General features: G+C 33.7%; 1 protein-coding gene across 1 annotated transcript in view; it reads right to left on the reverse strand.

Annotated features, from left to right (window-relative positions):
* Window positions 1-661: 661 nt before the first annotated feature.
* LOC145288025 (transcription initiation factor TFIID subunit 9-like) overlaps window positions 662-15,524 on the reverse strand; it is a 29,760-nt gene continuing 14,897 nt past the window's right edge. Inside the window, exons 4-6 of the mRNA XM_080136031.1 lie at window positions 11,606-11,702; window positions 7,901-8,056; window positions 662-2,893 (exon numbers count right to left, since the gene is read on the reverse strand). Of these exons, the coding sequence (XP_079992157.1) occupies window positions 2,577-2,893; window positions 7,901-8,056; window positions 11,606-11,702 (570 nt within the window). The 3' untranslated portion in view covers window positions 662-2,576. The remainder of the gene's footprint in view (window positions 2,894-7,900; window positions 8,057-11,605; window positions 11,703-15,524) is intronic.

The raw sequence follows: 15,524 nt of genomic DNA on the forward strand, positions 1-15,524 counted from the left end.
TATCTCCACACACTTCTCATTTTTTTTTAAGAACTAATAGTATTTTAGATTTTCCCTCATGTTGCCCTTTAACCTCCAAATTAAAAAAAAGATGGCCTTTTTGAAAAAGAATAAAAAAAATAGAAAGGATTTGTCTAATTCTATCCTATGCTATGTTACAATTATTTTATGATAAATTCATACATAGATCGCCATGGAGAGGAGTGGAGTGATTGGTTCTACAATTTGCACTTCCTCAACTGTTCGAGCCTATCATTATCATGCTACATCAGCAACCATTGTGAGTTGACTTGCTTTTTATAAGCACCTGTCCAATGTCATTATTTGAAGGAATGTTTTAAGCCTGCGAAGCCAAGAAGATATCTGATCCAATTTCCTGATGCTTTGAATGTAACCATACACTGAAACAGATTATTTAGCAAAGTACAGCAATAAAGTCATATGTGCATAAAATTGAACCCTGTCATCTTTTGTAAATAAATTTTTGCAATAACTTAATTAAGGGGAGATTACTCAAATATTTTTCCCCCAATTTTCAGAGAGCATTGACATGTATTCATATGAAAAAAAAAAACAAAACAAACAAATATAGAATCTCATTTTTAGTGTTCTGTTGATGATGTGGAATAAAATTTTATCAATGAATAAATCACAGGACAAGTTATCAATGAAAATATCTTTATTCAATGGCATCATAAATAAAAAAAAAAATTATTTATGCATGTATGTAATTTTATTTTGCACAATATTGTCTTTCCCCCATGCGAAAAAAATAGTAATTTCCAAAAAAAAAGGAAAACTTTGAAAACTTGCAAGATCTAGTGTCGAGATTGATTAAGAGATAGAAGAAAAAGTAAAAGAAATCAATTTTCCGCTTCATTAAATTCATATTCATAAATCATACATAGATGATTAGTAAATGCACAAAATAATAGTTCCAGAACCACTCCAAGACTGGTGAAGATGCCTGGGAGGCCAGTTGAAGATGTGATTACCCACCATCAAAATCAACATTGAACCTACCTCCAGCCAACAGGTCTATAGTGTTTGCCACTGGTATCAAGATTGGCTACCTATAACTATCTTGGATACTGTGGACAATCATGCATGGTCTGCTTTCATCTGGGATGCTGTGTGTTCTATGGGAAGGACCAGCTCAATCCATCCTGGGTAAATGCTGCCAAGATTAGTAAATCAGTTATTGATTTACTAAACGAAATGTAATCAATTTGGTCACACACTAATTGATTTGAATCATTTTGTAAGCAAAATCTTTTTTTATATAAAATAAAATTTTCTAAAATTAAAAAACACCTGTAATGGTGAAAATGTAACAAAAATCAAAGTAATTAAAAACTGTGACATCATCGTTACATGGAGCAACTAATCAAATGTTTTTGCTGGTAAATATATAATTGTTGAGTATGCTAATGAACAGCTGATTGTGACAATTTTTTGTTCAAGTATGTTACTCCTCTCTTCCCAAAAGGGGTAATACTTAGGAAGATGGGTTCATGAGAACAAAACATATACTACACTAAGCCTCAACTACACAAAGATGGTAATGCTTGGGTAATGGTACCATGGCAAACAAACATATTACACCACAATCAAAAAAGGAGGTAATACGTGAAAAAATGAACTCATGATAAAAAAAAAACAGATACTACACTACACTCATCTCTTTGAGTTAAGCACTGAAAGATAATACAATAGTTATAGTATAGTTTTGGATTCAGATGGATACCAAATCTCTATTAGTGGGCTGTGGGCTGTTTGGTCTTACAGCATATTAACATTTTTGAATTATTTAATGCTGAATCCAGGAATCTTGGAAAAAGCTTTTATGCTTCAAGTTCTTTATATTTTCAAATATTTATTCATGGTGCTTGGTTTGGTTGTTTTGTAGAGGAAAATTGTTTTTGTTTGTTACTTTGCAGAACATGATTGAGTTTTGCAAAGAGAAAAAAAGAACAACATTAATGTTTGATGTCAGATTTTATCTTCAGAAAACCTGATCTGGAAGCACCAATCTCCATTAGTAATAGATGCAAAAAGTCTTAAGAGTGAACAAGAAGTACATACGAATCGAAATGAATTTGAATACAAAGTTAAAGAATGAAAAAGAAACATGGATAATCAAAATGGAGTTAATGATTTAAGCTGTTGCTGACAACATACAAACACAGGAATCAAGACTAATTCTTTAAAAACTGTAACTAAAGTTAAAATTGTCTCAGTCTAGAAGTATTTCTCCTTCACTGACTGAGAACAAAAAAAGACAAAATGTAGCATCAGAACAGACACTACACTTTCTTCCTAGCCAGAACCAATTAAATGAGATCAAAAAAAATTTGAAACCCCCTCCCCACATACTTTTTTTAAGGGAAGACAAAATTCAATATAGTTCAATGGCTACTTTATTTTATGTTTCAATTTAAATTGCTACTCTTTCATATCCTTCATAAGAATGCAGCCATCAAAGTAACAACTTAGACAGAAGGGAGAATAAAATAGATTAAAAAAGAAAAAAAAAAGAAAAAAAGAAACTGTCCATATCAGTTTAAAACATTCAATCACGGTTGGTCATAATCGTCATCTGGATGTTTTCTTTTCAATGGGTTAACAGTAGTCTGTGTCCCTGAGACTGGTGGTGCTGAAGTCACTGTCTGTGGAGTATTTGTCTGGCTGATGCTTGGAGGGGGAGGAGGTGGTGGTGGTGGAAGAGAAGGTTGAGATACACCAGTGACCATAGCACTGGATGAGGTACTGCTTGAAGTGGTAATGCCAACACTTGCAGGCATTGTTGTGCTGCTGGTTGTTACAGTGATTGGTTGGTTAAGTGGCATGCTTGGACCACTAGAAATGCTCGTGCTGATGGGATGCTTTGAACCTAGAAAAGAAAAATAACATAGGATTTGATTTGTCTGTTTTTCTATACACTTTAGTGTTATTTAATGCTGAAATTATATAGTATATACGATCCTGAACAGAAGTTGGATTTTGCAATGAGCGGTGGCGCATAAAATTAACAGAACAGAAGTGCTCTTTAGCCATGGCAGGCAATTACCTGGATACCTGGAGATGGTGTATCGATAAGAAACACTGGTCCAAATTACCCAACAGAGTTGACATCATGAATGGCAATTAAGGAAATGTCTCTGGAAAATCCTGAATATGATTTAATCATAAAGTGAATCCTATATCTTGCTTCGAGTGAATATATATATTTATATATATAAAGTAGTAGCATTCGTGTGTGTGTATGTATCTGTGTTTATAACTCTCCTACAAGCCCACACCACTGGACCGATCATAACCAAACCTGACATGATGGTTCGCCACCTAGGGATGGTGCACACCATTTTCCAAGGTAATGGTCAAAGTCATAGCATATGTATATATATATATATATATATATATATATATATATATATATATATATATACTTGCCTACCACGCACACCACTGGACCAATCATGACCAAACCTGACATGATGATGGTCTCCGACTTAAGGATAGTTTACACCATTTTTCAAGGTTAAGGTCATATTTGGTGCGGCTCTTCATATACTTCCCCACCTAAGGCTGGTGCATACCAAGTTGGGGGTCGCCGCCATTGTGCTGGCTAACTTCTTTATGAATTTGAATCAGATCACCCCCCCTCCCCCAACCAATCTATATGAAATTTTGCATGATCATAGTCCCTTACACTGGCCAAAATTTATTACATTGTATCTCTTAACTTTGACCTTCCAAAACAACGCTGCCAAAAACAATGTAACGAATCATTAAGGATCTTTTTTTCTTGAGATGCATATAATTCCTTTGAAAAATTTAAGATAATACTTTCCCCTTTCATATACGCACTAAAGATGCCACCCAAACGCAATAGAACCAAAACTGATTAGCAAGATTAGAAGCTAATGGACTAAAAATTACTCTAATGAAAAATGCTTCACAAAGAGAAAAACGTCTGAAACTCAACAGAATACGTCAAAGAGAAAGGAGAGCACGATTAAAAAATTTAGAAAGAGCAAACCAAAGGAAGCTGAAAAACTAGACATGCTGCAAGGTGGTTGAATTTATCACAAGAGGAAATTCAAGAAAGGCAAAGAGATGGTCAGGAAAGAGAAGCAATATACGACGAGCAAATGAAAAAAGATGAGGAAACAACAAGATGACGTACACCAGGTCAATTGAGAAAAGCCAGAAGAAACTGAAATAGATGAGGAAACAAGAGGACGTAAACGAGGTGAGTTAAGAGAAGCTCAAAAAAGAGAGAATGAATCTTTTGCCTATCCCAAGGGTATGAGCGAGAGACTTTGCTCCAGCAAATAACAGAAAAAGAAGCAGCTAGACAACGAATGACTGCTTTGAGACAACAAGAAATAGAAAAGGATTGCTCTACCATAAAAATGACTCTCTTACTACAGCTGACATGAGAAAAATGGGCAAAGTATGTCTCAGCTGCAAAATTTAAAGGAGAGACCACCAGTTGTTCTTCTGGCAAGATTGTGTTTGATAGCTTTCCACCACTGCCCCAAGTTTCTGCAAGATTTGCTCTCAGGCAAAGGTCCCATCTCAAAAGAGTTCTTGTAAAATCTATGCAGTTACAACACTTGTCTTACAATTACTTCATTTGGTCACAAAAATGCAACGGTACATTGGTGGAATCCTTCTTTAAGAATTTGAGGCCAAGTTTGCCACAAAATTGGGAGCCTTTTGCCACCTGAAGATGGAGTGGCAAAGTTTATTCAAATCTACTTCTTGGATAGTCTGGAAGAGGAACTACATAGTCTGGGACGTGACAATAGACTCAACTAAGACATTCTCCAAAGGCTGACTGAATTTTTACATGAGAACAACAGCCTAATTTGTCAATTGAAAACAACAAAGGAGAGGAAAACTTGGAAGAACACAAAATTGTCACAAAGGAGGACCAAATAGCACAAGGAGAGCACCCACTGCGATTCAATGCTCCAACAACGATGTATGAGATTGGATTATTAATTAAACCAATAGCAAACAGAGATATTGTCTTGTGTTTGAAAAATAATACATTGAAAAGGATCTCCAAACTACATCCTCTCTACAATACTTTAATGTACCCTATGGTTCTCCATCTTATCTACATGAAGGCATCCAATGGACGAAAAGTTACCCAACAGCAGTTTTATTCCAACCATTTGCTGACTCAGCCTGGAAACTATTTTCTCTGGTACCAAAGGCTGTTTCAACAATGACTGGTAGATGTGTATTGCAAGATTGAAACAATGTTTACAGTTCCGGAGATGGGAGCAACAGACCTTGTGAGCTGACAATTATGGCAACGAGGGATTCAATTCTTGGAATCCATAACAGATTGCCGAATGAGTGGTCCTAGCAACTTACACAGGAAGCCCTAGATACGTGTTTGAGCGTTAAAGTGATGCCATGGCTTACGTTCGGCGAATGGGCTGAGCCAACCTCTTCATCATTTTCACGACAAATTCAAAGTGGACGGAAATTATAGAAAAGTTTCTTCAAGGACAAAAACCTCGGGATTGTCCAGATATTGTTATCAGGGTCTTTAGATAGAGGCTAAAAACTAATGGAATTTATCAAAAAAAGGAGGATTTGTCAGGTTAAGGTTTTTCCTGTACAGCATTAAATATCAAAAGAGAGGACTGCCGCATGTACACATACTCACCTGGCAGCCCCCAGGGGACAGAATTCAACCAGAACAAATGAATCCCTGACAAAGAGGAAGACCCTGATCTTCACACAAAAATGATGACACATATGGTGCACGGACCTTGTGAGTCATTGCATCCAAGTTGCCCATGTATGATCAACAACAAATGCTCCAAAAAGTACCCTAAAGAATTTCTTCAGTATACCGAGCAAGGCCAGGACTCTTATCCAAAGTACAGGTAAAGGAAACTAGAAGATGAAGGCCAGACTAATACAGTTAAAGATGAAGAAAAATGGTCAGTATGTTCATTAAAAAAACACAAATCAGTGGATTGTTTCTTACAACAGAGTCCTCCTTCAGGTGTTTCTTGTTGAACTCGGGAGTCTTTTTGTTAAACTTGTGAATCTACATGGAATTTAGAATGGAATTTTTATTTAATCCACAAGGGTAACATATTCCCGTTCTGTTGGATTCTCAAGTTTGACAAGATATACCTGAAGAAGATATGTTTATCAAGAAATCACAAACCAGTGGGTTGTTCTCTACAATATAAGCTGAAATGTTGTGCAAATAACACTCAAGATGAAAGCAGTAGTTTGAATAAACAGATACAAATTATCAATCCTTATCTAAAAAATTCAGATATTTTTTTTTTTTTGTTAAATCTAGACAATTAATCGATAAAATCTAAAATTCCAGGAAAACCTGGAACACTTTTACTGTGACACAGAGCCAAGAGATATTATGTGATTAGCTTTACATGAATTAAGGACAAATAAGTGGTTGTTTAAGCAATGTACAGAAATACTCAGTTATGTTAGTATATTTAGTGACAACTTTAATGTTAAAGTAGGAGTATATCAGCCATCTGTACAGAATCTTGTTTTTTATTTGTCTTAGAAATATTATCCACAAAGTTTTATATGGTTTATCTGGAAGAGAAACTTCATGCTGATAATTTAGTACTTGCTTAAAAAGGTATATTTTTAAGCTAAATACTTGGAAGAAATGTTACGGAAAGTAAAAATCTAAGAGTTAATGTTAACAAGTCCAAAGTGATGATCAGTGTTGGAAAGCTCTGAAAAAGAGGAAAGTTTTCTTCCTCAGTTTGTTCAACTGAATTTTTTGTGGTACTTACTTGTAGGTATTAGGCACACAAAAAGTACAGTGGAATTATAGATAGGATGCCAATCATATCTCAACTTCTATGCAAGAATTGTAAAACAATGGAGATGAATGGAAATTCAGATGTGAAGAAAATAAATTTGGATAGTGAAGCTATCGAGGTTTTTCAAAGGTTTTCTTACCTTAGTGATGCCATTGGAGCTCAGGGAGGAGCTAGTGTGATTGCAAGAGTTAGGAATGAATGAAATATGTTCAGGGAACTTCTATCATTACTAACCAGCAAAATTTTAATACTGTTGACCAATGGAAGAGTCTATCAGGCATCAGTACAAAGTGTGATAATGTATTAAAGTGAAACTTGGCTAGTAAGGATTGAAGACGTGTTGCATAGAGAGAAATAATATGATGGATGTGTAAGTTTTAAAGAAAGGCTTAGATCTGATGACTCCAAAGAAAAATTAAACCTGGACAACATAAGATGTATATACGCAAAACAAAGATATGGTTAGATTATATTGAAAGAATAGATGAGAGTTCTTGGGTTAGATATGTAACAGTTGACGTAGCAGGGTTGGTTGGCAGGAAAAAGCCAAGGAAAACAGGAGCAGAAGTGATAGAGATGAACTTGAAAGAAAGATCCGGATAAATAAAAAACCTGGTAGGAGATAAATTAGTTTAGTTTAGAAGTCAATTTCTAGAAGACGTTCAACAAATAGCAACACGTAACCCCCCCCCCCCCCCCGTTAAACTAAATATGATTATAATATGAATATAAACAAAAACAACTGAAGTAAATTATTAAACATAAAACAATTGTGGATGAAGCAGCTAATAACATAAGTCCCTTTGCATGCTTTGAAGCATGCAAAGAGACATGCTCGTCAGACCATCCCTGCTCCACTTGGCACTTCCTTCATATGCTCGATCTGTGACCATACCTGTGAGTCCAGTTTTCAATATTCATGTTTAATATTCAATGTATTTTTTTTTTTAACATCAACAGATTCACAGCAGATGGACAACCAAGAAGAAAAAGAATATAAGTCTACAGTTTTCTTCTGAAAAAAAAAAAAAAAAAAAAAAAAAAAACGTCCTTACCAGTGGTTATCCTGATAGTGGGCTTAGGTGTCATCGGAGTTGGAGTTGAAACAGGTTTGCTAACAATGGTTACTGTTGGTAAGGACACTCCTTTACTAACAACAGTTAATGTAGGTTTACTGGAACCTGAGAGACCAATACCTGAACCAATTTTACCTGACACAAAAGAAAAAAAAAAAAAAAACTCCAATGTTATAATGTTATATTTTATCAATCAACAAAAACATTGAAAGATTAAGTGTCAACAATATTCATAATGTTTAATATTCAATGTATTTTTAAAAATATAAAATAAGGATATGTTCATTGTTAAAAAATTAAATTATAAAATAAAAATTAGTTTCAATTTTAAAATATAACAAGTGAATGCGACTATTACTTGAATATTTTCAAGATAAAAAAATGGCTAAATTATTTTATATTTAAACTAGCTAAAGTACTCGTCGTTGACTGGGTTCAAAAACAGCCTACAGAAAATGGACTCTGATTTATGAAAGTATGATAGGTTATGAAAAGGAAGGGTTGTAAAGAGATAGCTTCGAATTCGGAGGTATCAAAACCAAAGCAAAATATGATGAAAGTAAAAATAAAATAGATAAACCCCATAATTTATTATACCATACTTGTTCACACTGAAACACTTATCACAATATTCTGTGGATCTATATTAAAAAAGCTTGTTAAACTTTGTGACATATTTCAATTCTATGGAGGCCAGGCACGAACGAACACCCCCATAATTTTATTATACCATATTTCTTCAAACTGAAACATAATTATCAAAGTATACTTACGCAGATAGATATGAAAAGTCTTTATTAAAGTTTGTGCCTATTTCCATTCTTTGGAGGTCAGGCGCGAACGCAGACCCCACAATTTTATTATACCATCCCTATTTAAGTTAAAACATACTTATCAAAGTATTCTTACGTACATCTATATCAAAAACACTTGTAAACGTTTTTTTTTTAAATTTAAATTTTTTTTATTTCCATACTTTGTGGACCAGGCGCGAACGCAGACCCCACAATTCTAATGAACCACCGTTCTGCAGGATCAAACATACCCATTCCTGTGTCTCGATACATCTTCTATCATTATATGTAATCAGTTTTTTAAAATAGTCAACCATATAGGAGCCTATTCGTGACCAGACACACACACAGACAGACATCCATCTTTATATTATAGATATAAAATAATTGCAATCGAGACATTTTAAAAATACAATTTTACATGTACCATAAAAAAGTAAACAAAACAATATGAAATATATATATATATATATATATATATATATATATATATATATATGCTATTGTTATTTTACATTTTGAAAGATATCCTAAAAAAAAAATGCATTTAAAAATGCAAATACGTTTTTTTTTTTTTTTTAAATAAAATATAATTATATTACTAAAGGCTAATTTATTAATGTCAATAATTATGAATTAGATTTTCACTGTTATGGAATCCGTGTTTCATTTGCCCGACTTTTTTAAGAAGACTCATTTAAGGATTTTGATTTTTGTCATTTTTTCATCAAAATTGGAAATAATTTCAAATTTTCACCAACTATGGGCAAATAGCTTCACTGCCTTATGGATACCTTGGCAAAGGTAAAGGGAGTAAACCCCCACACAAAAAAATCCTAATAAGCAGATGATGAAGCACTGCAACACCTTTCCGGCAACTGTGCTGGTTCTGACTATATTGGCTTGCCTTTCTGTCAGATTTTGTCTGCAATGCCAAGAGGAGGACCCTGGTAATTGGGCAAAACTAGGTCTCCTTATCACCTGCCTAGGCCTGCATCCAGAGAATCAATTCCAGCTTTGAACTGTATAAAAACTTCAGATGCCAACAATCCATCATCACTTGAACCGTTTTCATCGTATTGCTTTTGTTGTGACTCATTAGGTAAAAAAGATTTTTAGTAATTTTATAACATGTTTATATGTAGTTTAAAAGAATCATTTAAGGATTTCGCTTTCATTTTGATACAACCATAACTACAATGAAGATCTCCGTTATTTTCGTCAAAATTGGAAATATTTTCAAATTTTCTCCAACTATAGGCAAATAGCCCCACTGCCTTGTAGATGCCTTCGGAAAGACGAAGACTAAGGTAATAAACTCTGACAAAAAATCTGGTTTAGTTCTGATAGGCAGATGGTGAAGCACTGCAACATCTTTCCAGCAACTCCTGCAGCTGCGTTGGCTCCAACCGTATTGGCTTGCCTTTCCATTGAACTTTTTTTGCAACGCAGAGAGGGAGGCCCTGGCAACTGGGCAAACCTAGGTCTCCTTATCACCTACCTAGGCCTGCATCTGGAGAACCAATTCCAACTTCGAACTGTATAGCCACAGCTAATTCTGTAGTGCATCAGACTAGATGCAGAATGCAATTATCTTATTAGGCAGAAGGTTGCTATCAATAAATTACAATTTTTGTGTAAGTTAAGGAAAAAAAAAACAAAACAAAAAAAACTAGAGTATTGTTTTAAATATTTGTAAAAAAGCTGAATTTTTACTGACTTAAGCAAAACATTTTTCAGCAATTAATCCTAATTTCTGGTAGCTTCTAAGCAAAAACTAATGAAACAGGATATTATATATATATATATATATATATATATATATATATATATATATAAATGCTATTGTCATTTTACATCTTAAAAGATATAAGAAACTGGATTTAAAACAAAAATAACATTTATTTTTACAAAATCTCATTAATTTACTAGCAGGACACCTGGAAATTCCACAGAATAAGAAATATATTTAATCAACAAATATGTTTTGATAAAGCTGATATTTATCTGGACAGCACAAACATTTAGATTTTTGGATAGAAAAACCACATTTAGCAAATGAGTTTAATATTTCCGTGAAAATAGTGTTCATTGTATATAAAATATAGAACCAATCCAAATGAGATAAGTGTTCCACATGTGGGCAATTCTAGGAAAGAAGCTTTGTTCATGGAATCTACGTTTAGATTTAAGCACAGATAGAGGGTGGGGGAAATTGTTGATAGTGGTTGTAGCTAGACAAGTGTTTTTAAGTTTAATGAATTCTTGTAGATAACATGAAGAGAACAATTAGTTGTTCAGTTTTGCTTTCTCTTTTTCAAACATAAGTTTTCTCTGCAATTCTGAATTTTTCTGACGAGATGTGAATGCTTGTGTTATGTTGATTAATCGGACTATTATTCTCATCTTGGGTGTTATTAGCACGACATTTCGGTCGCTGCAACCTGCGACCTTCTTCGGGTGTTGAGAACATGTTTAGTAGGAAAAGAAGCATATTCTGAACACGCGAAGAAGGTTGCAGGTTGCAGCGACCGAAATGTTGTGCTAATAACACTCAAGATGAGAATAATAGTCTGAGTAATCAACATAACACGAGTTTTCTCTGATTAAACATTTGCAATCGTTTATGTAAATGTTTACTATTCAAAATAAAGTCAATTTTATCATAAAAAAAGGCCGAGTAATATCATTTAAAATCATCATATCATGTCACAAAAAAGAAATAAGACTAGTTTACTTGCTCGGTTATAATGAGTAAATGTAAAAGTCAAACAATTTAACACAATAAATGAAAGACTTTTATTTGTTCGTATTCAATAATCTTTGCTCTCTTTTCATTGGTTGTCAAGTCATATTAAAATAGCAAGAAGTGTCCAATGGATAGACTTACCAGCAATGTTTTGTTGTAGAGGAGTGAGACTAATCCTTTGCGAAGGAAGAGATGAAGTTGTATACTGATTCACTGGCATATTTAATGGCAGCTTGTGCTGAAAACAAAACCAAAAAAAAAAGAAGACATTTTATGAAAATGAATACTGAATAAAACATTACCTTAATACACATTTACAAAGTTGTATTTCTGGTCTATCATAGGATTGTGAAAATAGACTGCCATAATAATTGTCTGTATTTTTGAGATGAGGTGTTTTCATTGATTGAGATTGTTGGACTGACTCCCTCATCTTGGTTGTAATTGACAAGTGACATATGGCCGAGTGGTCCTAGACGTATCAAAGTTTACAGTTACCCAAAGGTGCAGAGTTCAATCCTGAACGAAGGCAGTAAAAAGTAACATTCAAAACAGAGAATCAGCAACTATGTCCCAGAGCCTAGCTGGAGTCTGAACATGGTACCCCCATAATAATAATTAAGGGTTGGGTTCGAGACTCCTAACAAACGGTTCCCCAGTTCGATACAAAACACCTGATGAAGGCCAGAGGGCAAAACGGCCGAAACGTTGTGACGATTACAACCAAGATGAGGGAGTCAGTCCAACAATCTCAATCAAGACTGCCATAACTATAGATTTTGAAACTAAAGTATATTTCACCTTGATTAAAAAATTGTGTGTGTGAGAGCAGCTTTTATGCTTAGCGTCCATAAAAAAGGAAAATATGACTGTTTATTTGCTTTGATTTATAACTTCAAAATTATAGAAATTACAAAATAATAGATACAAATTGTGAGTGCTTGGAGCAAGATTGCACAGGGGTTCCTATTCATTCTTAAGTGTCAGTAACTGTGCCTCAAAATGGTTAAGACTAAACATATTTAAATACTGATACTCCTCATCAAATTGATGATGAGCTTGTTCATGAGTACTATCCAATAAATGGAATATTATAATACGTGAAAAAAATGTAATATGGTGCTGCGAGCTGGAAACAGAACATAGGGTTCCCTATTTAATCCAGGGAAATACCAGTTTTCTTGCTATTATAAGTTATAGATTCATTACGAGCTTATATGCCGTTTCTATGTTAGTAAATTTCTTCATGTAAAGAAAACTATTCTACTATTATTATTAAGTTGTTCTTTTATAAATATTGCACTTTTTGTTTTCACAGACATGATCTTTGAGTTACAGAATTTTAGAATTATGATGCAGCCTCCATAGAGGGGATTTATATCGTAAATAGGAACTTTGCATGAGGATCATTTTTTGAGTGTGTCAAGCGAATATGCTATTGCCAAGCATTAATGTTGGCATGTTGTTTGTATTCTGTTTGCGTTTTTTGGAGGCAGAGTTGTTGTTGCTGTTGTTTTTTTTCTTTTTTTGCTTCTAATAATGACTCCCAAGTATAAAAGTGACTTTTCTCATGCCAGTGCTAGTAAAAAACTGAAAGCCATTTCTATGGAAGTAAAAGTAGATTTCAATGAAATCCTTATATAAGATAGTTCTGACTTGAATTGAAAATTTAGTTATTATACATCTGTCTTAGCCGAGGAGCTCCCGAATGTGTATCATGCTAAGATGGCAATACTTATGAGTCACAAATGTAGCAAAAATATTTCTAATTAGACTGAAAATGTACAACCTTCTTCATTCTACAAAGGCTTGTGTTCAAGCAAAACTGATCAATAACCCTTTAAGTTTTGCACTTTACTTGTATCAACTATTATCCTGGTCCAGCTGAGCTAGCTTTCTCAGGAACAAATACATCATCACTAACCAATGCAGCCCACATTTGCCAATCATGAACTAGGTCACACAATATGGTTAGCCAATCTCAAAGTCTAACTATCTGTGAACCTGATAGTGCCGTTATCTGTCTTGAATTGAAAGTCATGTTTAATTTCAGAAGAGTTTCTGATATATATTATTTAATTGGAATTTACTGAGATGAGTATTATTTATTAATTTTTTTTATTGCGGACTATTACCCTCATCTTTTTCTTAGTTGTTTCACAACGTTTCGGCCAACTATTCCTCTGGCCTTCGTCAAGTGGTAACCGCGACGGGATAGGAACTCTGAATCTCCTGACTGCATTCATTGCAATTACTGCCTTCAGTAGTTGTTGTCGTCTCACCACGTTTTTTGGCCAAGTAAGCCTCTGGCCGGCTTTGGGTAGGATTGAAACCGCTATCTTCAGACAATTCTCACCTGGAACCGTAGAGATTCAACGTCTATCAACTGCGCCATGGGCCCCAACAACTACTGAAGGCAGTAATTGCAGTGAATGCAGTCAGGATATTCAGAGTTCCTATCCGTCGCGGTTACCACCTGATGAAGACCAGAGGAATAGTTGGCCGAAACGTCGTGAAACAAAGATGAAAGATGAGGATAATTGTCCGCAATAAATAAAATTAATGAGTTTTTGATAGTTTTTAGATAGATAAAATTAATGAGTTTTTGATAGTTGGCGATTCTGTACAAGTTCTGGAGATGAAGAGTTTTCAGTGAGTAGCTTTTCTGTAAAAGTCTTGGATTTCAAAATTTTGTAGGCAAAGAGTAAAAGATCTTTCTTGTGTTGTCACAAAAAAAATATATGCAGGAATGCTAAAAGATTCAATATTTTTATGGAGCAATTCTGGTTTCTGATTAGTTGCTAGCAGAATGTGGCTCCATTTGATTGGTCAGTTCCTATTGCCAGTGCCTATAAGTAGAACCTTCCAACTTTCAGTGATCATACCCTCTTATCATATCAAAAATATTACAACACACTGTTTAGTTGCAATCACTCCACTAAAGAAATTATAATTTTTGAGAAATCCTGAAGAATACTGTTCCTAAGCATTATTTCAAAACAATTGCATAAAATCATTAAATTTAATGCTAAAAAGAAAAAAAAAAAAAATGCTAACTTAAGCTTAATCATGTGAAGGATACTGAACATCTAGTCCTGTTGGAATTTTAATAAGTCGAGCATGTCACAAGGGAAATAACCATTCATAATATGCCACAAAAGGAGATAACTCCTGCCTCGTAACATTTTTTTTTACAAACTGAGAGAAAAAAAAAAAAAAAAAAAAAAAGTATTTTATTTGCATTTTTACTACCTTTGCGTTATCTTCTTGATATCATGACAAACCAAAGTTATTTGTGTTCATTTATCGCACACAGTTTCTTATGACTAATATTCCATTTAATTGGATAGGAAATATTTGTTATTCATTTCATTTCGATTAAATGATGATTTTTTTTAATTAATGTTTTTTTTTTCTTAAAGCAATAGAATTCTTAAATAATTTCCTCAGAAATATTTTCAATTATTTAAGCATGTTATGGATTGGCTATTTGTATAAATTAGCCCCCAAAATATCTTTTTGTTAAAAAAAAAAAAAAAAAAATGTCCAATAAAGTTGTGCTTTTCTTGATATTTAGAAATATGACTGAATTTTTTTTTATAATTGCCTCACAAACAAGTGGACTAATATTTGGTTGGTTAGTTGGTTGGTTTGTCGCATATCAATCCTTTCTAGATTAGTTGATGTCAAATCCAATCATTTGATAAAAGTTTGTTTCAAGTTCATATATTCATGGAGAAAATGTCTATGTAATTTGTTTCATGCATTAATTGTGAAACAGTAACTACATATACAACCTTAGTTTGTGTTTTTCATTCATCAGATCGATTTGATTGTCCTTATTGATTCACTACTTTTAAAGATAATATGCATATGGTTTTTTAAACAGTAATTAAGCGATGACATTCAGTGTTACAGTGAATCATTGGAAACTCAAGACAGCAGAAATGGATGCCCTGGATATTTATCAAAAGAGATCTGTTTAGTCATGAAACTAGTTTTTAATTTTCACAAAAATGTCTTCAATTTTCATTCAAGTTTGTTTAAACAAAGTTGGCTA

The sequence above is a fragment of the Euprymna scolopes genome, chromosome 11, assembly GCF_053919585.1.
Source record: "Euprymna scolopes isolate OS-2025 chromosome 11, ASM5391958v1, whole genome shotgun sequence".
NCBI classification, from domain to species: domain Eukaryota; kingdom Metazoa; phylum Mollusca; class Cephalopoda; order Sepiida; family Sepiolidae; genus Euprymna; species Euprymna scolopes.